Consider the following 23,930-nt stretch of genomic DNA (forward strand, 5'->3'; position numbering starts at 1 on the left):
ACAAAATTGTGAGATTATCAGTCAGATTCTTGGTTGCCACTAGGAGAAAATGACATTGTCAGGCATCAGTTCATACACTGAGACTGCGTTACGCCTCCATTACAGACTCATTCTGTTGGCAAGAATGTTAACGGGTTTGTGGAGGCAGGACAATGGAGTCTTTTATAGACCACCGCTAAATATCTCAATAACTCGCACTCTCCTCAAGAGTACGGCATCCTCTGTGGCTATCTCTGCATATGGTCGGCTGTAATTTTCACCGTGTACCCCCCACACTCCCACAACATGCTAAAATGTCACCATGGTGATGAGACAATTACAGCAATGTGGCTGTGAGGGGGTAATTCTTATGTACGTGATTGCCTTCGTGCAACATGTATGTTTGCTTGTGTGTGTGTGTATATGTGTGTGTCAAGAGGCTAGCTAGGATGTTGATGTCGCCAAGGCCAGCAATTTACTCGCAATTACCTGGCTTCAAGGATACACTGCATTGATCACATTACTACTTTAAAACTGCCAGATTTCTGCACATTTTTAACGGAAGACAATTACTGATATTCGACTCTGTTAAGACGCTTTTCGAGGTTGCCGAGACAGGTATTTTATACAGCATATATTTGATTATTTGAGTTATTTTTGATATACTGGTGTAACAGTTTAGAGTCTTTCAATAATAAGAAAATTACTTATTACTTATTACTTGCACGGACTGTGCAACAGAGGCTTAAGATGACATGTAAACAAGTGGACCTAACGGGATGGGGGAAACAAACGCTTTTATCGCTTTGTTTTCTTCTCGCATATTATTGGATAAAAATTACAAATGTCCCTACAGAAAAAAACATATCTTAGTTAATTATGGGTTCCCCGTCACACAAACCAGCTGTCTTAGTGACGACATTGCCTGCTATGTGCAAAGGACGCGGTTGTCTGCGGCAACCAGAGAACCAGAAGATGTACAGTGGGCAGTGTGACATGGGAAAGTGGACATATACATGTGCACCAACACACACACACACACACACGCTATCCAGAGCTGAGCAAACAATCCAGTGGAACAACACTCTCTCTTGAGCGTATGGACACATGATCCATTAGCAACTCTCAGCATACACGCACACCTAAGACAACCCCGCTGACCCGACAAAACAGCAACCTTTTGTGTGAGTGCAACCTTAGCAGCAGAAGCATTTTATACTGTTGATGTCAAGAGGACGCTAACTCCCTTCTTTCGCACAGGTGAGCAGATTAAATCCTCTCCGCGATGAGTACCAGTCCGTGCAGTCAGCGTCAAAGCATTACACACTAACTGATGCTATCTTCACCTTGAAAAGTATCACTCTCACCTTCACACACGACAGTTGAGAATATCAATATAACTTTGGGGCAAATTGCAGCAACATGAACAGATAAATGATAATCCAGCATAACCTCTAAAATAATCACTCAAGTTCCCCACAATCGACTTTGAAACAACGTTATGCATGACGTTAGCATATCATATAAAATCGTCTGGACAAACATTGGTTGTGCGTTCTGCTTTTTTCTTTTACTTTTTTGCAACAATGCTAAAACAAGGTAAAGAAAAGCTACAATACAGTGTTGTGTTGTTTTTATACATTCTACAGCTTCTTTTTACGTTGAAGAATGAACCCTCAGCTGGTTCCTGTCAACCTCAATACATACGTACAGTAAACATTTATGTTAATTGAATAAAATTTGCATGACAATGCAACTCTTATGGTAAATTGATAGTTCCCTGCTAGTTTCAGACTCCATGCCCCAGGCTGTGGCCCAGCACATGAGGTGGATTACGTAAAAAGACCTTCTGGATCAGTAAAACAAGGCACGGCCATGAAGGTTAAGGTGCAGTGTTTAGTTGTTTGTTTTTTTTATGTTTTACAGTGATGAGCTTTTTTATACCCTTGTGACTGTAAAGAATGTTTAAAAATTACATTACACCTTTGTTGTTAAAAGTTTACATTTCAGATTGAAAGAACTTGTGTAACACAAGTGGACTCTGATTCAAAACATTACTACTCCAGCATTACTGGCTAAGGTATAGAGTGTTTTGTTATATTATTAACAGTGGTTAACTTCCTTTTATATTTGTATGACTCAGACATGCCAGTCCATCCATTTTCTATACCGCTTATCCTCACGAGGATCTCAGGCATGCTGGAGCCTATCCCAGCTGTCTTCGGACGAGAGGCAAGGTACACCCTGGACTGGTCGCCAGCCAATCACAGGGCACATATAGAGAAACAACCATTCACACTCACATTCATATCTATGGACAATTTGGAGTCACCAATTAACCTAGCATGTTTTTGGAATGTGGGAGGAAACCAAAGTACCCGGAGAAAACCCACGCATGCACGGGGAGAACATGCAAACTCCACATAGAGATGGCCTTGGGTGGAAACACTGCAACATATGATTTATATTTCCATTATTACCTATTGGAAAACTGTTTTAAAATCAACCTTAGAGGTTCCACTGTATAACCATATGAGGTATTTATACGTTTGTGTTCTGGGGGCGGAACCAAACAACCATGAAGGAATCGTCCATGCATTTGTTAATCAAAAAATATATAACATAATCCTCCAGGTATCATAGAAAGGTACAGTACATCTTCTTCCGATTCTGAATAATGTAAATGGATTGAAGTGGAGCAGTCAATAATTAAGAGGATCCATTGGCGTGGGAGTGCAGCGCTCCTTTGCAGTGTTGAAGATAAGTGGGCCAAGGAAGCTTAGGTGACATGATGAAACAATTAGCAACGCATCTGCTTACCAACGCCTGCACGTCACAATGAAGCAGGCAGTTGATGCAGAACGTAAACCATCCATCTATGCTGCTTATCCTCACTAGATTGCAAGGGTATGCTGGAGCCTATTCCAGCTAACTTTAGGTGAGAAGTGGGATACACCATGGACTGTTCGCCAGTCGATGACAGGGCAATTCTGACAACCAACCATTCATACTCAAATTCATACCCATGGACAATTTTGAGTCACCAATTAATCTAACATGTTTTTGCAATGTGGGAGGAAAATGGAGTACACACACTGGGGAGAACATGTAAACTCCACACAAAGATGCCCGAACAGAGATTCAAACATAGATCTTCCCTATCTCCTGTGTGGCCAACATGCTAACTACAAGGCCACTGTGAGGCCCATCAAAAAGGTATCTTTGTACAAGTGCATCATCAGAAATTCTGGAATTAGGACTATTATTTTTACTGGCAATTTGTGCTTTCATACCGTTCATACGATAACCATACAGTAACCAAAATGTAAAGAAATTGAACTGATAGTGTGTGTAAATCTATAATATATTCCCAAATAAATGTATCCACAATTTGGATGAGCATTTAAATATTGTGTTTGCAGTGGTTTAATGTACACTTGCACAGAATCACATAAGAGTTGCTTGTTTCTAAAAGTTTGCCCCTCCTGGTGTAGCTAAATAGGGTAAGTAAATTAAGTCATTTTTTAATTCTAAGTCTAGTATTGAATCTTATTAGATTGTACGGTAGTACTTAAAATTGGTTTCCACAAGCATGAATCAGCATTCTAATGTACTTCCAAGGAAGAATATTCACAATTTAGGATATGCACATCCATGTTCCACAAGCCAACCGACACAATACAAGAGTTAACAGAAGCCCGAGATTTACAAAGATAATATTTCTCACATGATTTATTGACCATGTTAAAGAGATATTATGAACAAAATGCTTATTTACGTGGTGTTCAACTGCGCTGTCATATTCAGAGATGTTTGTTTTTCATATAAGAAAAACATGCAGCTAATTCAGGAGCCTAAAATCTGTGTTTTTATTACATTACATTACATTGTACACACCTAACAACAGGAAGAAATTTGTTCCATACCTTGCTCCTGATCTGTCCTGAAGTGGACACTTTCCGGATGAGTTTTTGGGGTCCCTCCTGCTCCACTTCGCTGTCAGACGACTCGTCCGCGGCACCAGACACAGAGACAGCGCCCACCACATGGGGATGGATTCTGGCCACAGACCCGAGTCCTTTATCCGGCTCCTGTCAAAGGGTGACAAGAATGAGGTTACTGCTGTGGAGAACCCTTCCGGCTCTCCTCTCGGTCAACGCCGGGGAAGTACCCGGTACGTAGTACCCGTCGAGGTAAGCGTGTTTTAAAAAAACAAATCACCGTCATAGATTTGCAATAAAACAACGCAGTCGATTCTGATTCGCTCATATTTGTGTCGATTTAAAAAAAAAAGGCACAAGTGACAGCGAAAAAGGTGGAAAAACTCACAAAAAGTCTTTAAAAGTCATAACTTGTTAACTTGATACTGACAATGACTGAATACTGGTGACTGTTCTTTAAATGAAGACGCTATCTCGGGGTGTTGGACTAACCAGCTCCTCCCAAGCAGGGCTGCGGGTGTAATGGCAAACATCCTCCATATCCGCGCCTCTCTATCGGTGCTCTGCGGGGAGACGAGACGTCAAGCTCCGTCAAGCAGATAAGAGATAGACGCTGTTCGCACGGTGCTCATACGCGCACCGAATGGATCCGAACTACTCCAACCTTCCTCCCTAGTCCATCCCACTGCCTGCCCCCTCCGCCTCCTCCGCCACGGAAACCTCCTCATATACCACGTGACCCACGTCCAAGACATGCACGTCGGGGTACTTTGGTGTGCGCTTGTATGCGTAAATGACATCGTCTGAAAGCCAGGGTTTAAAAATAATAATTATAATTTACATGTTATTGTATATATTAAACACATAGTATAAGTTAATTAAATAATCAATAAAATACGAATCATAATATTTATCTTAAATTAATTTAAATGTGTAATATAAACTTTTACCGTAATGACCAGTGTTACGTCGGAAAGTCAAATACTTATCACTCTGTTCCCACCCGGAATCTTTAACTTGTGGTACACTCTGTTGCCCTTCGAAAATATTCCGGCTTGTGAAAAATACAGAGGTGGTACACTAAGTCAGTGTCGGACAAACATCTGTCGATCGCCTCCGTTTAATTATTAGTAAATGTGAACTTTATAGTTAGATATGCACCCACGGATCTTGTGCAGTGGCACGGCTGCGGCTGTCGCTTCCAGGAGAATGAAGACTATTCTGAGCGCCGTCCTGGGGAATGACGGCTGGACGTGGAGAAGCCATGAAGTCAAATTTCTCAACACGTCCTCTGGTAAAGTTATATTTCTTACCACAGTTCCACAAAACTGCATTAACTTAGTGTACTTACAATAACTAAGAACTAAAACGACCCAGCAAACAACGTCAGTGCTAACAACTAATGTTAGCTAAGTAATAAGTTAGCTATTTAGCTTTCGTTCACACAGGCTTTGTCACGTAAAAATGTCAGCTGCTACAAATGTCAGATGCCTCTGAATCACAACAGTCAGTAAAAGAAACTGCGCTGTTTTCTGTCAAAGTTGTTATTGTTTATGACCAACAACAACGCTGTGTTGTCTGCAGGAGACACAGTAATGATTGGAGACATTTCCTACAAACTCAAAACCCCACGCAACCCAGAGCTGGTCCCTGTCAAACACAGTATGTTAACATTTTTGCATCTCTTGCATCATATTCACATGAAAATTTTACAAATTGTTGTTTGCTAGTTTCAGAGTCCTTGCCCCAGGCTGTGGCCCAGCACTTGAGATGGATTATGCAGAAAGACCTCCTGGGCCAGGATGTGTTTCTAATAGGTCCCCCTGGACCTTTGAGACGAGCCATAGCCATGCAATACCTCGTAAGTATGCACCATACATCAGTTCTATGTTTTTTGAGCTAATATTCTTTCTTGTATTGAAAAGGAGTTGACCAAAAGAGAAGTGGAGTACGTGGCTCTGTCCAGGGACACCACAGAGACTGACCTGAAACAGAGGCGGGAGATCCGGGCTGGGACCGCTTTCTATGTAGACCAGGTAGGCAGTAATACCATCAAACTACTACAACAGGGTGGTCGGTTCAAGTACCCCCTCATACTGACAACATGTATCCATATTTTTTGCCTTGAACAAAATGTGGCTGGAATATGCGCTCCTGTTTTGCACCACAGGAAGCATATTTCCTTTCCTTTGTGAACACCATGATACTGATACTGATTGGTAGTCAGTTAAAGGGGACATATTATGCAAATTTTTGTCCCTTTGTATTGAGATGTGGACTCCTATAGAGCAGCTACACACAATAACTTACACAGCCTGTCTCAGGGCACGCACTCCGGACTACTTCCGGACTGCTACCAAACCCCACATTCTAATGTTGTCAATATATTGATAATAAATCAATGAAACCTGGGCGGCACGGCGGTCGAGTGGTTAGTGCGCAGACCTCACAGCTAGGAGACCAGGGTTCAATTCCACCCTCGGCCATCTCTGTGTGGAGTTTGCATGTTCTCCCCGTGCATGCGTGAGTTTTTTCCAGGTACTCCGGTTTCCTCCCACATTCCAAAAACATGCTAGGCTAATTGGTGACTCAAAATTGTCCATAGGTATGAATGTGAGTGTGAATGGTTGTTTGTCTATATGTGCCCTGTGATTGGCTGGCGACCCGTCCAGGGTCTACGCCGCCTCTCGCCCCAAGACAGCTGGGATAGGCTGCACCCCCCACCCCCGACCCTTGTGAGGAAAAAGCGGTTGAAAATGAATGAATGAATGAAACCTTTGGAGAGCTGTCACACAGATTCAGACTGCTAAATAATTTTTGGGCGCAGTGTAGTGGCCCAGTGTCAGAAAGCTTTGTCTCTGCTAGAGGTCATGGGCCTTACAGCAGGACAATGATCCAAAGCACACTTCAAAAAGCACCCAGAAACTCGGGACAAAGCGCTGAAGAGTTCTGAAGTGGCGAGCAATGAGTCCAGCTCTAAATCCTATTGGACAACTGTGAAGAAATCTCAAAACAGAGGCACTTTTCAGTTTTGTTTTGTTTTTACAAAGTGTTTGCTGGGAATTATCAACTTGAGGGTGTCAATCATTTTGTCCAGTCCATTTTTGAGGTTTGTGATGATCAGATTTGGCTTTATCGCTCTGCTTTTTTGTGCTCCGATGTAAACAAATGCAATAAACGTGAATACTGACGTATTTGCAATTGCTACAATTTCTTTGCATTGTCCCTCGGCCAGCTCTGTGTGGAGTTTGCATGTTCTCCTCGAGCATGCGTGGGTTTTCTCCGGGTACTCCGGTTTCCTCCCACATTCCAAAAACATGCTAGGCTAATTGGCGACTCCAAATTGTCCATAGGTATGAATGTGAGTGAATGGTTGTTTGTCTATATGTGCCCTGTGATTGGCTGGCGACCAGTCCAGGGTGTACCCCACCTCTCGCCCAAAGACAGCTGGGATAGGCTCCAGCACGCCCGCAACCCTTGTGAGGATAAGCGGTAGAACTAACTGTTTTTACTGCAAGCATTATATGGCTCCCTCTTCCTGGTTTGAGCACATAACCTGCGTACCATGTAACACATGGACATACATTCATTGTGTTTGTTGTCAGCTAATAATAGCAACTTAACAAAGTTTTGCCACTAATGTTAGCTATCTATATATACTACCTATCGTAACAACAATATAATTGACAATACTTGATTGCTTCTCTGTAACTGCTTTTGTGCGTGTGAGCGCTACGGACATGTATGTGAATACCATCCATTCATGCATCCATTTTCTATGACGCTTATTCTCACTTTCGTCTCGGCTATGCTGGAGCCTATCCCAGCTGACTTCAGGCGAAAGGCGGGGTACACCCTGGACTGGTCGCCAGCGAGCCAATCACAGGGCACATATAAACAAACAACCATTCACACTCACATTCATACCTATGGACAATTTGGAGTCACCAATTAACCTAGCATGTTTTTGGAATGTGGGACGAAACCGGAGTACCAGGAGAAAATGCAAACTCCACACAGAGATGCTCAAGCGGAGAATCGAACCTAGGTCTTCCTAATCCCCGTGTGATCATACGGAGGTTCTATGTGAATACCAGACGGCAATTTACTCTAATTTTTATACAGTTTAGTTTGTAAATTATAGGTATTTATTTGTTCAAACTGTTCTCACAAACCACTATTGGTAACATGCTACTAAGAGGTGGTTACCTTATATATTTTTGGTGGGGGGAATGCAATTTTGAGCCAGTGACATGCAGCAGCTTTAACACAGCTATATGCAACGTCAAGCTTGCATGCATCTTCATCGGCGCTGAGCCTCATCCTCCCACGCGCTGCTCAAAAAGAAAACAGCTGTGCCATCCATGCTTGTTGCTGTGGAAACAAGCCGGGGACAACATTATTTCTGGTCGTCAAAGGTGCAAAGGAGCCAGCTCACTCCTTGCTGTTATTCTTCACACCAAATTTGATTTTTGGAGCCCAGACAAATAGCATTCCTGTTTGTGTGAGATGACACGTTGGGTTTGTTCCACGAGTATTAATACATGTCCGTGGGTGAGTGATAAGTACAATGCTGGCTGTGACAAGTGTTTAAAGGCGTAATGTGGGTGTCATTTGGAGATTCTGCAGGAGGTTTTGGCAGAAGGTGTGATCGTGTTTGAAGTAGAACATTGGAGCGTATTCCCCAGAGAGCCGTGCTGATTTGCAGTCCTATATTGGGTGACAACGGGTCAATCCCTGTGTTAGCTTTTTTTTTTTTAACCACTTCAGTCGGAGTTCATGCGCCAGATGAATCACAATGACATAATCAGAAGTGCTGTTTTTTTTGTTTTACTTACTTAGCCACCACTTATGTTAGGTACCCTCATATAAACAGTAATAAGATGGGTGATTATTATAGATTTATTGGTTGCGCTTCACTGTTATTGTAACACACAACCTCCAGTAGGCCTCTTTGTGGCTCTGTGGTCTTATGTCAAGATGCTAATCTGCACTAGTAACTCTAGATCAGGGGTCTGAAACTCAATTTACTTGGGGGCCACTGGAGCTTGGGTCTGGGTGAGACTGGGCTGCATCAGGTTTTTCAAAAACAACAAAAAAATGCATTTATTAAAAACAAAATTTTTTTAAAAACTTCGCTTTGGTTCCAATTTTCTACAAGAAAAGCTCTGATAAAACATTCCACTGTTCTCAAATATCTTACTTTTTATTTTTCTACACAAAATAAGATGAAAAATAAACACATCAAGAAAAAGAAAATCAATCAATCAGTAATAAATAAATAAATATAATAATAATAATAATAATAAAATGGCAAATAATAAAAACTTCAGAAACCACATATAGTTGGTGGGTAGACAAATTATTTTTTTCAGATTAAAATTAACAAAGCATTATTAGAGCCCTGTAGACATGACAAAACACGACTATAGTCACATTTATACTCTTTTTATTTACAAAATTTTGCGCAACTGCAGGGTCTTGAGACACATGCTAACTCGCAAACTATAGAGCTAGCGACCTAAACGGTAGCCTTCAAGTTATTTCCTTTAAACTTAAATAGCCAAAAACTTACCACTTCCACACGGATAGGGAGGATAACTATTAACAGTTATTTAACCTTTAACATGAACATTAATCAAACGTAATAATTTTTTCTGGGTACATGATACCATACAGCATCCATATCAAACTTGCGCAAGCCGCACTAACATTAAACTCTCATATCAAACTAGTGTCCTGCGGGCCGCATTTGGCCCGTGGGCCGCGTGTTTGAGACCCCTGCTCTAGATGAAGACAAGCTGCACTTTAGTCGATGTAAACATAAAATAAGTCATTAGCCAACCTGGTTGGTACAGCCAAGCCGTGTTTAAGGCTGTTACAGGGTTTCATTTTGGTAGATTTAGCTTGTCAGGTTTCTTAACCTGCAGCATCTTATGTAAAAAGAGGACTTTGATTCGGATTTTCTTTTTCTGATTGGTATTTGGGGCTGTAAATATACTGTATATGTATTAGGGTTGCCCAGTATATATAGAGATATATTTTTAAAACCTATACAGATACCAGTAACTTTCTGTGTCTCAAGACCGACACCAATAACCAATACCAATAATATAGCATTGGGCGTCATAGCGATGCATATGTGTTGCATATGTGTTTTTTCTTCATCGTGGAATGTTAAAAGATTAATTGGAGCATTTGGCAAAATGTCTTCCCCTAAAAAAGTGAGAAATCCCACACGATTGATGCCATGTTTGTTGACAAGTGAGCTCAGGGGAAGTTACACTACGACAGGCTGTTTGCAGCAGGTCAACAAAATGGAGTGCTAAACCACCTGCAGCACAGTACGGGTAATCCCGCTTCTTTGGATCTTTTTTTTGTGTGGCCGTAAATGTTAAAAACTAAGATGTGTGAGGTGTGTTAAAGAGTACTTTATCACAGATTAAAATTTGACTGCATAACTTCTTCTTACACTTGTATGCCATTTACTAATGTTAGACTGTTACTTAAAATGTTGCTTGTAGCGTTAATAAAAGTGTCAAAGTGTTTGAAAAGTAGGGGACGACGGCCAAGGTCTTTTTTTCAAGTCTGAAATTTTGACCCCTATGACTTCTACTGTATCTTATTTAGTATGTATTTTTTTCTGCCTCAACTCGACATCCCGTCTCTCTCTCTTTGCCATGCCCATGTCCCTTCTCATTAGCAAACAATTATCTGATTACTGTTGCTGAATTTGGACTCCAGAGTTAAATTTAGAACATGTGGGCCTCACTCGCTATAGTTGGGCTATGGTTTTACGGCTCTTCTTCCCACACATGTGCATTACACACTCGCCTAAATGACATGGTTGTGGGTTCTGCGGTGCATCCAGACAACTTAAGTTTCCTGCCTGCTGACGTCAAAGAGGAACTTTTTTATTTATTTATTTTTTACTGAACATGCGCCTACACACGCACACACACACGCAATGTAAATAAATCAAAACATATCTCACATTTGGTGGGAGAAAATAAGCCTTATAAAAAACAAAAGAGCTTGAAAAGAGCTTTTTGGAGGGGCGGGGTTACTCTTGTCTGATGCATGTTTAAATTCCTGGTAAACAGCCGATGATGCCGTCATGCATCAAGATTGCCCCTAAAAGCCATTTTCTTTTAGTAATGACTAAACTCATGTGTTTTCGTCCCTCAGTGTGCCGTTAGGGCGGCCACTCAAGGCAGAGTTCTGGTTCTGGAGGGGCTGGAAAAGGCCGAGAGAAATGTTCTGCCTGTCCTCAACAACCTCCTGGAAAACCGAGAGATGCAGCTGGAGGATGGACGCTTCCTTATGGCAGCCGAGCGCTATGACAAGCTGCTAAAGGTGCGACTCACTCACCTATATTTGTCATTTTAATCATGTGGGGTTTTAGCTGACAATATAAGCAGATATTTTTTGCTTTTTTTGTAATAAACTTCTGAAATTATTACTTCATTCTTATAATCATATGACTTTAACTCATTCAATCCCCATCCACTTTTCAAAAGCTGTCCCTCTTGGTACCGGCCATTTTCAAGATTTTGATTTTTTCAAGGCACACAGAATATTGCATATAGACATGGTATATACCAAAAGAAGGTTTAGACTCTCGTCTTTCATCAGGAAAAAAGATTTGTTTCTATCATTTTCGTTCTTTAGTAATCAGCAGTAGAAGGCAGAAGGGAGAAAACAGCTTTTTGTGAAAAGATACGTTTCAAGCATAACTTTCACTTTGACAAACATTTAGCCCTATATATTTAGGCAAAATATATAAACAACTATGACACAACATAACATGAAAAATGTTGTTTTACATGAAAATAACAATTTCTTTACAAATATCATGAACCATTTACCAGTTTTCACATTTGGAACTGAACTGTGTGTTTGCATGCACGTGTGCATTCACACATGCATAAAATATTCCTAATCTGTTCCTTATAAAGTTCTTTATAAGTTCTTATAAAATGCACTTCTGTCTATGCTTTTTTCCGGCTTAAAAATGCATCAAACGTGCTCTCTCCTGTGGTGGAGTTACATCATCACCTCTTTTTGCCTCTAGCGCAAAAAATGTAAAAGACGCATTATTGCATATTTCATAGCGAGCGGGCGGGTTGAAAAAAAACGTACATCTTTGGTAATGAATGAGTTAATCATATATGTTCCTTGTATGTTAGAAGCTTTTAAAAATGTACGCTTTTTTAATTTTAGCATACCATAGTAAAACTATGTAATTATCTAAAAGTAAATCCAAAAAGAACCTATCGAAGTAACTACGCAAATGCTTAAAAAATGATAACTGACTTAAAACACTAAATCTAACCTATGTTTTTGTCATCCTTATCACTTATGTTCACTTGTCTCACCCAAATTTTGTTCAGAGGGTGGATTGTTCTTGGACCTTTTAGACATCTTTTTCTTCATCTTTCAGCAGGTTGCTGATCTTTTCAGTGTTTATTGTTTTTAGGAGCACACCAAAGAAGAGCTAGACAGTTGGAAGATCGTCCGTGTAAGTGAGGACTTCCGGGTCATCGCCCTTGGACTTCCTGTCCCCAAGTATAAAGGCAACCCCCTGGATCCTCCCCTCCGCTCTCGCTTCCAGGCTCGAGACATCCATTACCTGCCATTTAAGGTACATTCACCGGCTGTTATTTAAGACACAAAAAAACAGGTCATATTTTTTGTCTCCAGGACCAGTTGGAGCTGTTGTACACGGCGGGACCGAATATACCTGCAGAGAGGTGAATCCCCTAAAATATAAGTATAAGTATTCGTTTTAAAGCCACGTTTCCAATTAACGGTGCAGTAAATCTGCGGTACGGTTCTGGGAAGCGGATGCGTTGTGTAGCTTTGTCACATAGGAGTGTAAAACAAAATAGAAACATTGCATTCTGTCCGTAGGTAGTGTAGTGGTTCATATTGATGATATTACTGCAGCTGATTGGTGCTCAATTCCCAGTCTGCCTTTCACTCTAAAGCAGGGGTGTCCAAAATGTTTTCCACCATTTGCCACTACTAAAAAAATGTAAGGATATAGGGTCTCCATTCTGATATTTTTATATATTTTGTGTGTTTGTCCATTTGTGTGTTGCGTTATTATTAATTAGTATCAATGTTACAGATTTTTCTATTTACATTGTGTGTGTTTGCTTTATTATTCTCTTTTTTTAGTTGCAGTGTTAAAAATAATCACACTCTGTACACCCCTGTCTTAATTAAACCCCTTTTCACACAGAAACCCTGTGTTAAACTCACATCCTCATCCAAGCATACAGCAATTCCATTAGGCGTCTCTGTTACAGCTTCGTTACTACCTTTATAGTAAGAAGACTTTCCCCTGCTCCATGTCAGTGCCTTTTACACAGAAAAATAATACAGATAAAATACCTCTTTTTTTTGGCAGCATAAAAGGTGTTTAAGTCTTTTATTTTTTATGTCGGTTTCAAAATACAATAAAATTAATTGTCGCATTGGCTGGAAAAAGGCTTAAGTATATCTTTAATTTTGGTACATTTCAACATTATACTGAAAAAATGTGTACCATACTTACATAGTTTCGTCACATGTTAGAGTGTCCCAGTTGCTGTCCCTTGCCACAACGCTGTGCTCCCAGGAATCATCCAACTTGGGCCTTCCTGACTTCCCCATAGACAACCTCTTACATGGCCTTAACATGCTGGTGAGGACTTTAGAGGAGGGAGGTGTCTGTATTTGAAAGTGGAACACCTATACAGCTTGTCTCTTGTGTTGGAACAGAATGTGGTCCCCACAATGTCCTCGCAGCAGCTGGTCCAGAGACTCTACCCCTACAACAGTATGCTGGGCAAAGACGGGTGCAGCGCTGTGGAGACCGTCCTCAGTGTAAGTTGCCTGTGGTATGTTCACTCGGTTTCCTATAGTTCAATAAGAAAATAATCAATTTGCCACCTTACAGACTCATGTGTTTAAGATTACACACATTTTATGATGTTTACACAGAGATTTGAACTGATGGATGGCGGACACAAGTCTCCTGGCAGCACCGTTGTTAGTGTGTCTAAGACAGCGGGCGTCGAAGGATACGCAGACGTCACATTGCGTATTGCAGATGAAGACGTCACCTTTCAGGTAAAACTTAATTAATTGGACACAACATTGGGTAAAGGAACAAAATCATAAAAACATTTACTTTGTAAAAAGAGTGGTCAGCATAGCAGCTTTATTATCTATCTCTGCATGCTCTTTAAAATGTTGTCTACTCAGCTGTTGGTGTCAAAGTCATGCCTTTTACACTTGTGATGCTGTTGTCTACAGCTTAGTTTCCCAAAGTGGGGTACACATACCTGTACCCTATTGCTACACATATTACCTTAGGGCAGGGGTGGGCAAATATTTTGACTCGTGGGCCGCATTGAGTTAACAAAATTGTCCAGGGGGCCAGAACAAGTATTTAACACACACACACATTTTCCTTGAATGATTTGTCTAATTGTAGCTGTATGTTCTCATGTCGCTTTTTTCAGGTGCACTTTAAACATCAAACTATGTCACAAAATTTTACATTAAAAAAAAAAATGACTAAATAAGACATGTTGCCAGTTTGTATGTTAAAAGTTGAAATACTGGAAAAGCAACTGGCGGGCCGGATTCAAACACTTGGTGGGCCGCATGTGGCCCCCGGGCCGTAGTTTGCCCACCACTGCCTTAGGGGGTACGTGAATAAAAATGAAATGGCTTAACTACAATACCACCAAATACTGAGATTTACGTAATGCGCACGAACCATGTGAACAGCCACAACCGGAAGAAAGGTGACACCATTATGTTGCGTTAGCTGAACAAATAAGGAAGTTTGATGATGACATTGCGAATAGAAAGTGGTTAATCATGATCATTTATATTGTCTGTTAAGTGAGCGCTGGTCTTCTTACTTGGTGTTGTGACTGAGTGCGTTTTCTTAGCTGTATGAGCCTTTTTTTTGTTGTTGACTGGATGCACTGACTATGGTAGAAAGCCCCAAATTTTGCACATGTAATACATTTATGCTTTCACGAATAATGTGTATTTTTTGAGCATTGTGGCCACTTTGTTCAGCGTCCATGTGTGATGTGACAGATGTGTATTTTCACTTGCTGTATAATCTTGTGCAATATGTGCTCATATGTCAATTTAGCTGAAGCCTCGTATTGCAATAATTTCCTATTTAATGAACTCTTACGTTACGTGCCTTTGTTTTCATAATTATTACGTTTACATGTAACATCATTTGCATTGTGCTGATTATTAGTGTCCGGAGACAACCCATGTACGCACGGAGACAACACGCACGTACAAACGCATGCATGCACACAAATGCAGACACGTGCACGTTCCAAAAGTGAAAATTGTTAATAGTATACAAATATAACATGGTGTAAAATTTCCAAATAAATAGCTATTTTCATGGAAAACAACTGTTGTTTATATTGTGGCATAGTTTTTTACATATTTTGGCTATATAGATACATATACATATATGGTTAAATTTGTGTCAAAGTGAAAGTTATGCTTGGAATTCATCTTTTCATTTCAACACTTTTGGTGAAACTTACCTATGTTCTCTAGCTGAAGAACGGAAAAAGGTAGAAACAAACCTTTGTCTAACCTTTCTTTTGGGATATATAGTACCATGTCTATATAGCCCGAGTACACAATATTCTGTGTACCTTCAAAAATCTGACAAAATCATCAAAAAAAAGTTTATTTTTTCACTTTCTCATGCACTCCAAACATTATTCAAGTTAAAATATTAGCTTATAATATTTAATGCATTTAATTTTTCACCAATTATCACCTGATTCCAATTAGCTATGTCATCCATCCATATATTTTCTATGCCGCTTATCCTTAATATTGCGGGGGGTGTGCTGGAGCCTATCCCAGCTGACCTCGGGTGAGAGACGGGGTACACCCTGGACTGGTCGCCAGCCAATCGCAGCTTTATAGCTTTGCACTGTATGAAAATATGAAAGTGACAGCCATTTATATTATGTATTTCTTGTCTCCAACCCCAACAAATGAACCTGCAGGTCCCTGCAGGCACCAAGGAGCCACGCCCACCCAACTGTAACCCTGTCTTCATCAGCACCCCTAGCCACAGTAAGGTGATTGCTGACATGATGCAGTCACACATGGTGAAGGACATGTGTCTTATAGGAGCCAAGGTAGCTAACTAGTACAGTATTTGAAATATACTGCAAATGTGACATTTATTGTTTGCAGGAATCTCAATGTGTGCGTGTTTCTCTCAGGGTTGTGGCAAGTCGGTGATTGCCAGAGAGTTCGCAGAGCTGCTTGGCTACAGCATAGAACCAGTCATGCTGTATCAGGTGGAGATAGTGATCATAAAAACAAAAACTATATGCAAATAACATCAGCCTCCAATCAGTGTTCTAAAAATGTATTATTTGGTCCCTTCCAGGACATGACAGCCAGAGACCTTCTCCAGCAGAGATTTACGCTTCCTAATGGTGACACCGCATGGCGTCCGTCTCCGTTGGTCACAGCCGCCATGGAGGGCAAGCTGCTGTTGCTGGATGGAATACACAGGATCAACTTGGGAACGCTGGCTGTTCTTTCAAGGTAAGACCAAAGTGGACTTTATCGTACAGTCTAGAAGCAGCAGGTAGATTTTAAGAGATGTGTTCTGTGCTGCAGGTTACTCCATGACCGTGAGTTAGATCTGTACGATGGCACCAGGCTGCTGAGGTGGGACAGGTACCAGGCACTGAAGGAAGAAATTCAATTTACTGACCAGCAACTTCAAGAGAGGTATGCCATGATATTATCTTTAAATAGAGGTTAAACGGTACAGATAAGTGGATGGATGGAAGTTGGATCCAATCTTCTTTTTCCTTAATCCTTAGTTCATTTTAGCACTTTATCATGCAGTGTCAGTGTGAATACATGAGCTGAAGTCTGTTTATGCATTGGACCAAATTACCACTGCGTGGGCTGCGCCACCCTGCACCACCTTCCACTGCACCACAAAATTAGAGCCCTATGTGTGAAATATGCCCATTTTTACTGTATTTTATGTACAGAATGATAAATTACAGGACACGATTATGTATATTTGTAGATGTAGATGTACATGAAAAAAATTACCATGATAAATATTATAGGTCTCATGTTTAAATAAATATTTCTTGAAATGCAAACACTGAACATAGTAGGATTCAGCTTTCTTAAACACACATTTAAACGGCATTATCAACTTTAAAAGGAATAAATATTCAACCATGTGCAAAACATTTCTGTCGTAGTTTAAATTTATCTAGCATCAATGTGATGCGTCCCCCCCCCCCCCCCCGCCTCCATACACACAAACACATCACACTGCCACAATTTAGTACGATATATTAAACATGTCTCTCATCATTAAAGTTCATATTGTGCACGATAAAGACCTCTCATAAGCAGACATAGCTGCTCCAATTCCGGAAAATATATCGGCGATCCCACGCGCGTATCTGCCGATACCGATAAAAAAAAAAAAAAACTGCAAATATCGGCCCGATATATCGTATCGGTCGATCCTTACTTAAAACCATCCTTTTTTAAGTTTAGAACTTTAAAAAGAGACCATTCTGCACATTATGGACACACTGGGATACAGTCCAGGTTGAAGTCCAATAATAACTGCCAGCTTCACACAGTTGTCTCTTGACAATGATGATGCGGTTTAGCACTCGCTAATTAAGCCCCTCCTCCATCAGTATAAATATAACCCAGTGCTGTGTGTGTGTGTGTGTGTGTGTGTGTCTCTATGGGGTGATAGTCATGCATGGTCCTCGCTGTCCTCTTGAATTTGTGGCTTACACAGGCACCTGTCATAAGTCATGCTCTTGTCCCTGACATTGATTGGCTATGGCATGCTTGCACACACACACACACGTGCTCCCGCCCACACATACACACATCCACAGTGAAAAGAATGGCGACCTGCACTCCCTATCTACCTGAACATAGCTGATGTGCATGTCTTTCCATTGCAGAGGTATCAATGTTTCCATGTGTGCATTCGGTTACAGATCAATCTTCGCCATTCACCCATCATTCAGAGTCCTCGCCCTCGCTGAGCCTCCAGTAGTGGGCACCATTGCGAACACCAGTGGCAAAAGCAAAGGTCAGCAGTGGCTGGGCCCCGAGTTGCTTACTATGTTCCTGTATCACACGGTCAGCCCGTTGGCGCGAGCAGAAGAGGTCAGCCTTCTGCAAGGACTGGTGAGGACACACTCAAACATTCTCAAGGCATAATCATTTTGGAGTTATTGTGGTTAATTGGTTATTGATAAGGGAATTTCCAAAAAGTAGGATTCACTATTAATTAACGGAATCTTTTTGTAGTTTTGGAATTGAAAACCATGTTTACTATCGTACCATAACAGGTTTTGCAATCTTTGTGGTATATTTATGGTGTTTATTGAATAATTTAAATTCAACAGTGTTTTACATTTGATTTTAGTATAAATTGTGCATGTTGTTGCCGCAATGTGTGCATGCATACTTGGCTCCACTCAACTAGAGCGACAAGCTTAGTTAGAAAACGCTGTTCCTCAGTTTTTTTCGGTTGTTTCCTGAACTTTTTTTGTCATTATAATGGACTATCTCAGGAATAGCATTTTCAGAAGTACAAGTTCTGAAGTATACGAGATATCACAAGATTAGTACATGACCATGTATTCGCCGCATGGTTCAAAGTTTGAGAAAAAAGTAGTGCCTTATACACCAGAAATTACAGTATTTTTTATTAATCCTGCTTTAACTTGAATTTGTGCACCACTGGAATTAAGATACTTGAAGGTGGATTAGGCAAACTGCGCCAGTAGAGTTGTCCTCACCAAATATGGCATCACTACTATTAAAGAAAATATAACAGTAATACAAATTGAGTTCTGTTTCTAGAAGGGGATGTTTACTTTTTTCAAACAAAGCTTAGTTTGAAGACCTTATCCAGCCACTGTACGATCAAATGTAGCAAGATAACAGGGCTAACATCACATACATGCAGGAGTGTGGCGATCATGTTGTATTTTGCTAGCAAACATGCATCCCAACAATAGCGGCTGCTCGGAAGCACAAACCATGAATTTAAGTGCTTTACAAGCTGCCCAAACCACCCCTACTGTGTATTGTTTGCTAAATTCAGAGATTTGCAGTTAGACTTCATGAAAGAGGTTGATGAAAGGTCCTTGTAGCTGCTATCCAAACACACTTGCTAGTGTTTTTGTTTCACTTTGCAGTCTCCCAATGTCCCAAAAGAAGCCGCCGAGCAGCTACTGCACCTCACACACACACTACGGCAGACAAATGACTCCACGGTAAGTGTGTGTGTGGCTATGTAAGCTGTAAGCCATTTGTTTACTGAATGATGTAACTTCGTCTTGTAATTGTGTGTATCCAGGCACAGTCACTGGCCTCCTCCCTCTCCACGAGACAGCTGTTGAGGATCTGTCGCCGGCTCTCTAGCTATCCAGAGGAGCACATCGCCCACGCTGTCAATAAGGCTTGTCTGTCAAGGTACACACTTTGTGCATTTTCTTGTTGTGTGTCTCTTTTAAATTAGTGTTTTGTTTTAGGTTTCTCCCAAGCGTGGCTCGTGCCTCTTTGCAGAAAAGCCTCGCCAACTGCTCCATAGAAGAGACTCAGGATGCTGAACACACACGTGACTTGACATGTATGTCCCGGTCGCTTACAATCATGGCCACAAAACGCTGGCAATATTTCAAAGATGTCAATGCCAAAACATTGTCATCTTTGGCATGCCAATATTTTTGGCCATGACTCTACATACAACGATTTTTTCATAAGACAAAAAATCGAACATGAAATCATTATTAATAAATAATCTTGAGTAACCGCTTTCTAAGCTGTAGCTACTGGAAGTGGAATGTCAACTATCTCAACACAATTTGTACTTCTTGTCCCTGAAATCATTAAATAAAGGGAAATAGAACTGTTGCAGAGTCAAACTGCGGCCATCAAAACTTTATTAAATGCACAGGCAATTTTAAAATAACATTTTAACATTCCTAATGTCATAACGATGTAAAAATAAGTTAATTGCTATTCATGTTAAAACAAATGAAGTGACCACATGTGTTTCTTTAGGTGTGGTCAAAGATGGAGTGCTCACAATCGGCAAAGTGTCCACTCCCATCTACAGGCCCAATGAGAAAATGAAGGTTCCAGATGTGCTCTTCTATGACAATCCCCAGGTAATTGACTGATATTGACCAAATAGTCCCTTTTCACTTAAAAGTCTTAAAATTTAAGACTAAGACTACTGAAGCACTGATGTCTTTGGTGCCGATGTGTGACTTCCACAGAGGCTGTATTGATGGTTCCTGTGGCCCAGATTCATCTCTCAAACGCTTTCTCTCTGTCCTCGTTCTGTATTATGTTCTCCGTGTTGGAGAATGAAAGTAGAAAGTGGATGTTGTTGACACAGTGTGAGGGCTCACATGCTGTCCTACTTTTCAGTGACCTGTTTTTTTTTTGTCTTCAGACTTGAAGCACCGTTTTAAAAAATGAGCATGAAGCAACGGACAATTCTTTATTCTTCTTTGTTCTGTGGCATCATATTTTGATGCATTATGTATATGGACTCCTATCAACAATACCTGTTTCATGTGTCTCTGCAGCACATGATGGTGATGGAGGACATGTTGAAGGACTTCCTACTCGGAGAGCACCTTCTCCTGGTGGGCAATCAGGTAACCGACCAACCTTCTTGAAAATGTCAAAATAAAGTTGGTCTGAGTTATTGTAATCATAACACAAAGCAGTGAGTGGGGCAAATCTTTTTGTTAATGGAGCTTGTGCACATACAAAGCTGAGACATTAGCGCCTGTCAGAGCGCCGTGTGGGAAGCCAGTGGAAGTCCCTGAGCGGAGAGGAGCCCCTTGTCAGAAGCTTTTACCATCAAAACTCAGCAACACTAAGCATTTCTCAGCATTGCATCCTTGCAGATGGAATATAATCTCCATATCCCTTGAATGGACACTGCGCTCCAAGTAGTCGTAACCTCAATTAGCACACGTTATTGTTCATACATGGGCAGGAAACAGTTAACTGCTTGTGAACTCTGTTGCTAATCCAAACTATTGATACTAGCCCAGATTGAATAGTGATAGAAAAAAAAAGGACATACCGTCTGCATTAGTCAGCTGTTCTTGGAATTAGGATATTCGATATTAACAGTCCGTGTTGCAAGAAAAAAAACATTTCATTAAGCTGACATGTTTCTTCACAGGGTGTGGGTAAGAATAAAATAGTGGATCGCTTCCTGCACCTTCTGAACCGACCCAGGGAGTACCTACAACTGCACAGGTCAGTAAAAATAAGTCATTTGGTTAATTTTTTTTTTGGCCTCAGATACATTTCACATGCCTAGTCTTGCTTATTGGCAATCACTTCATGTGGTGGTATCAACAACCATCACATCACAAGTTCCATTTCCTGTTTTAGAGTTATCATCACACCTTTCTTGCTGCCTTCTGCAAGTGACATCAGCAATTATTTCCTCTTATTCAGTCAAAATGTAGCACCTAATTGAAAGTTTCCTTCAGGGCAAAAGCGCAACACGCCCATGAGTATAAAGGGGAAGCATTGTGAGACATCCTTATTGCATCCAATTTTAATCTAACACGTTTGCACTTCCAGGCATGTCGGGCTTACTTCTCCACAGATCAATGTGTTGTTTCCCATGAAATCAGCCCTGTGAAGTGTTTAGTGGAGCTCAAATCAAAGACCTTGTATCAATGGTGGCACTTATAAAAAGACAGTGTTCCACATGTCAATCACAATTTTAAAAGAAAAGTAGATTTAGTCTTATGTTCATACATTCACATGATGCCACAACCAATTTCCCATCTGCTGTGGTTGATTTCCCCATGTAGTTGAGGTCAAAGTCTTGTGAAAGTCGAATTTTGGAAGCTTAATATGGTGCTGACCCGGTTAATCCACTGTAACAACTAATATTAGATCAAGGCGAGGAGGGGCGGCAGTAAGATATGTGTGCATGTATGTGCGCTTTGGGGAACTTGGTGACGCTCGGTCTTCAGAGATGTGGCTCAGAAAAAGCAAATCAGCCCTCCAGGAAGGAAATTAGGACGGATCCCAGGGTCTATAGCTTCTGTCCGGACACATGAGGAAGAAGGTGGTCGGTCAACAATCACTTTATTGAAACAAACAGCTACGCCAAGACAACCATATTTGTATATCCGCAGATTATTACAAAGTAGAAATTTCAAGCAGTAATGAACGAATGTGGGAAAAAAATGCAAATTTCCCCCACTGTGATAAAAAAAAAAGGCCATCCACATGAGTCCACATAAAATGTCTCTGATCAGTGCCATAAGTGGCATTTCTTATTCTTTGGTTATCATCACACTTTTGCCATGACTGCCACCCTTCTATGTCAACATCATTAAAAAAGCCACAATAAACATCTCGTCTTTTTGATGCTTACTTGGCATTTGCTGACTTTTTAAGTATTTTTTTACAAATAAGAAAACATTGAACTCCAAATTGTACCACTTTGGAGGGTTGACAGTAATGCAGGAACATAGGTACACTGTTTCCAACTATATGTAATCTCCGGTTTCCCAATAAGTAACATTGTATCTAAAACTCATCTACTCCATGCAGAGATACAACTGTACAGACGCTGACCTTGCAGCCTTCAGTCCGAGACGGCATCATCACATATGAGGACTCACCTTTGGTCTGTTATTGCTTTTTAAACTGCTGTGATGGACATTACAGTCAATATTGGAAAATTGTGCCCGGTGCAGGTAAAAGCGGTGAAAATGGGACACATACTAGTAATCGATGAGGCCGACAAAGCCCCCACCAACGTCACCTGCATCCTTAAAACCCTGGTGGAGAACGGAGAGATGATCCTTGCAGATGGACGCAGAATCATCTCAGGTAAACACAAAAGAACACAAGCCTCAGGCTAGATTTAATTAAAGCTGTACCACTGTAACATCCATAGATCCACTTGAAGCCAAGGGGAGGCCCAAGACCATCGTCATGCACCCTGACTTCAGAATGATGGTACTGGCTAACAGACCAGGCTTCCCCTTCCTGGGCAATGACTTCTTTGGCGCTCTAGGTAGGCACATGTCATTGTCATACCCTGTAAGACACTCCAGATAATTTGTTACATATCATTTTAGGTGACATCTTCAGTTGCCATGCCGTGGACAACCCAAAGCCCCGGGCTGAGCTGGCCATGTTGAAGCAGTATGGCCCGAACGTCCCCGATGCCACCCTGGAGAAACTGGTAGCGGCCTTCGGAGAGCTCAGGTCCATGGCCGACCAAGGCACCATCGCCTACCCGTACTCCACACGAGAGGTTGTCAACATTGTCAAGCATCTCCAGGTAGGAAGTCTCTCTACTGCTATTGTATGAACGGATGTCACAAGATTTTGTCTCAAACAGTTTTTGCTTAATGATTCATAAGGTTTTCTTGGGGGGAAATGCTGCAATGCTGGAAGCTTAAATAATGGATTTTTAGCGTCTGTGGCTTACGTTCATGTTTGTTTGTTTTCTATTGTTTGTGTGGCTTGACTTTTGTAGGGTCTACTGTTTTCTATTGCCTATTTAGTTTTATTTAATACTTTGTTTTTATTGCCGATATGGCTTACATTTCCATAGTATCTTGTTTACTATTGGCTATGTGTTTTCTATGTGGCTTACTTTGTATGATTATCACAGCCTGTTTGGTGCATTCTTTGTTTATGCCGCTGTAACATCCCCGAGGCATGAAGTTGAATTATCTATTAGCTGTACAACATGTACATAAAGCTTAGAAACATGTCTTTTTTTGCTTACATTAAAAATCATATCCCCTCTGTTTCCTTGTGCTCTACTGGCTTAAATAATGCACATTATTTCTGCTAGAGAGACCCCCGATAGCACCAGAAGGTGTGTGGGGAAGGATCAATAATTCAGTACAAAATGGACTA

The 23,930-nt window shown here is 40.9% G+C and overlaps 2 protein-coding genes across 10 annotated transcripts in view; one reads left to right on the top strand and one right to left on the bottom strand.

Moving 5' to 3' along the window:
- The window catches only part of dgkh (diacylglycerol kinase, eta), a 54,590-nt gene extending 49,988 nt beyond the window's left edge, over positions 1 to 4,602 (bottom strand). For 4 of the 8 annotated variants that reach the window (XM_058081661.2, XM_058081658.2, XM_058081657.2 and 1 more), the window contains exons 1-2: positions 4,413 to 4,600; positions 3,906 to 4,070 (exon numbers count right to left, since the gene is read on the bottom strand). In XM_058081661.2, coding sequence (XP_057937644.2) covers positions 3,906 to 4,070; positions 4,413 to 4,460 — 213 coding nt within the window. In that variant the 5' untranslated portion in view covers positions 4,461 to 4,600. Of the gene's footprint in view, positions 1 to 3,905; positions 4,071 to 4,412 lie in introns of all 8 variants that reach the window. The other 4 variants (XM_058081667.2, XM_058081659.2, XM_058081656.2 and 1 more) reach the window with 2 other exon arrangements.
- A 326-nt stretch (positions 4,603 to 4,928) lies between these two features.
- vwa8 (von Willebrand factor A domain containing 8) overlaps positions 4,929 to 23,930 on the top strand; it is a 49,910-nt gene continuing 30,908 nt past the window's right edge. Inside the window, exons 1-25 of one of the 2 annotated variants that reach the window (XM_058082481.2) lie at positions 4,930 to 5,214; positions 5,505 to 5,582; positions 5,651 to 5,781; positions 5,846 to 5,956; positions 11,109 to 11,276; positions 12,400 to 12,564; positions 12,624 to 12,673; positions 13,503 to 13,611; positions 13,689 to 13,793; positions 13,911 to 14,039; positions 15,980 to 16,114; positions 16,202 to 16,279; positions 16,372 to 16,532; positions 16,608 to 16,721; positions 17,984 to 18,176; positions 19,196 to 19,273; positions 19,357 to 19,472; positions 19,532 to 19,629; positions 20,064 to 20,170; positions 20,597 to 20,668; positions 21,208 to 21,284; positions 22,605 to 22,680; positions 22,751 to 22,886; positions 22,954 to 23,073; positions 23,138 to 23,343. In XM_058082481.2, coding sequence (XP_057938464.2) covers positions 5,076 to 5,214; positions 5,505 to 5,582; positions 5,651 to 5,781; positions 5,846 to 5,956; positions 11,109 to 11,276; positions 12,400 to 12,564; positions 12,624 to 12,673; positions 13,503 to 13,611; positions 13,689 to 13,793; positions 13,911 to 14,039; positions 15,980 to 16,114; positions 16,202 to 16,279; positions 16,372 to 16,532; positions 16,608 to 16,721; positions 17,984 to 18,176; positions 19,196 to 19,273; positions 19,357 to 19,472; positions 19,532 to 19,629; positions 20,064 to 20,170; positions 20,597 to 20,668; positions 21,208 to 21,284; positions 22,605 to 22,680; positions 22,751 to 22,886; positions 22,954 to 23,073; positions 23,138 to 23,343 — 2,952 coding nt within the window. In that variant the 5' untranslated portion in view covers positions 4,930 to 5,075. Of the gene's footprint in view, positions 5,215 to 5,504; positions 5,583 to 5,650; positions 5,782 to 5,845; positions 5,957 to 11,108; positions 11,277 to 12,399; positions 12,565 to 12,623; positions 12,674 to 13,502; positions 13,612 to 13,688; positions 13,794 to 13,910; positions 14,040 to 15,979; positions 16,115 to 16,201; positions 16,280 to 16,371; positions 16,533 to 16,607; positions 16,722 to 17,983; positions 18,177 to 19,195; positions 19,274 to 19,356; positions 19,473 to 19,531; positions 19,630 to 20,063; positions 20,171 to 20,596; positions 20,669 to 21,207; positions 21,285 to 22,604; positions 22,681 to 22,750; positions 22,887 to 22,953; positions 23,074 to 23,137; positions 23,344 to 23,930 lie in introns of both variants that reach the window. The other variant, XM_058082482.2, reaches the window with a different exon arrangement.

Source organism: Doryrhamphus excisus, linkage group LG12 (genome assembly GCF_037039965.1).
Source record: "Doryrhamphus excisus strain RoL-2023G ecotype Guam linkage group LG12, RoL_Dexc_Guam_v1.1, whole genome shotgun sequence".
Taxonomy (NCBI): domain Eukaryota; kingdom Metazoa; phylum Chordata; class Actinopteri; order Syngnathiformes; family Syngnathidae; genus Doryrhamphus; species Doryrhamphus excisus.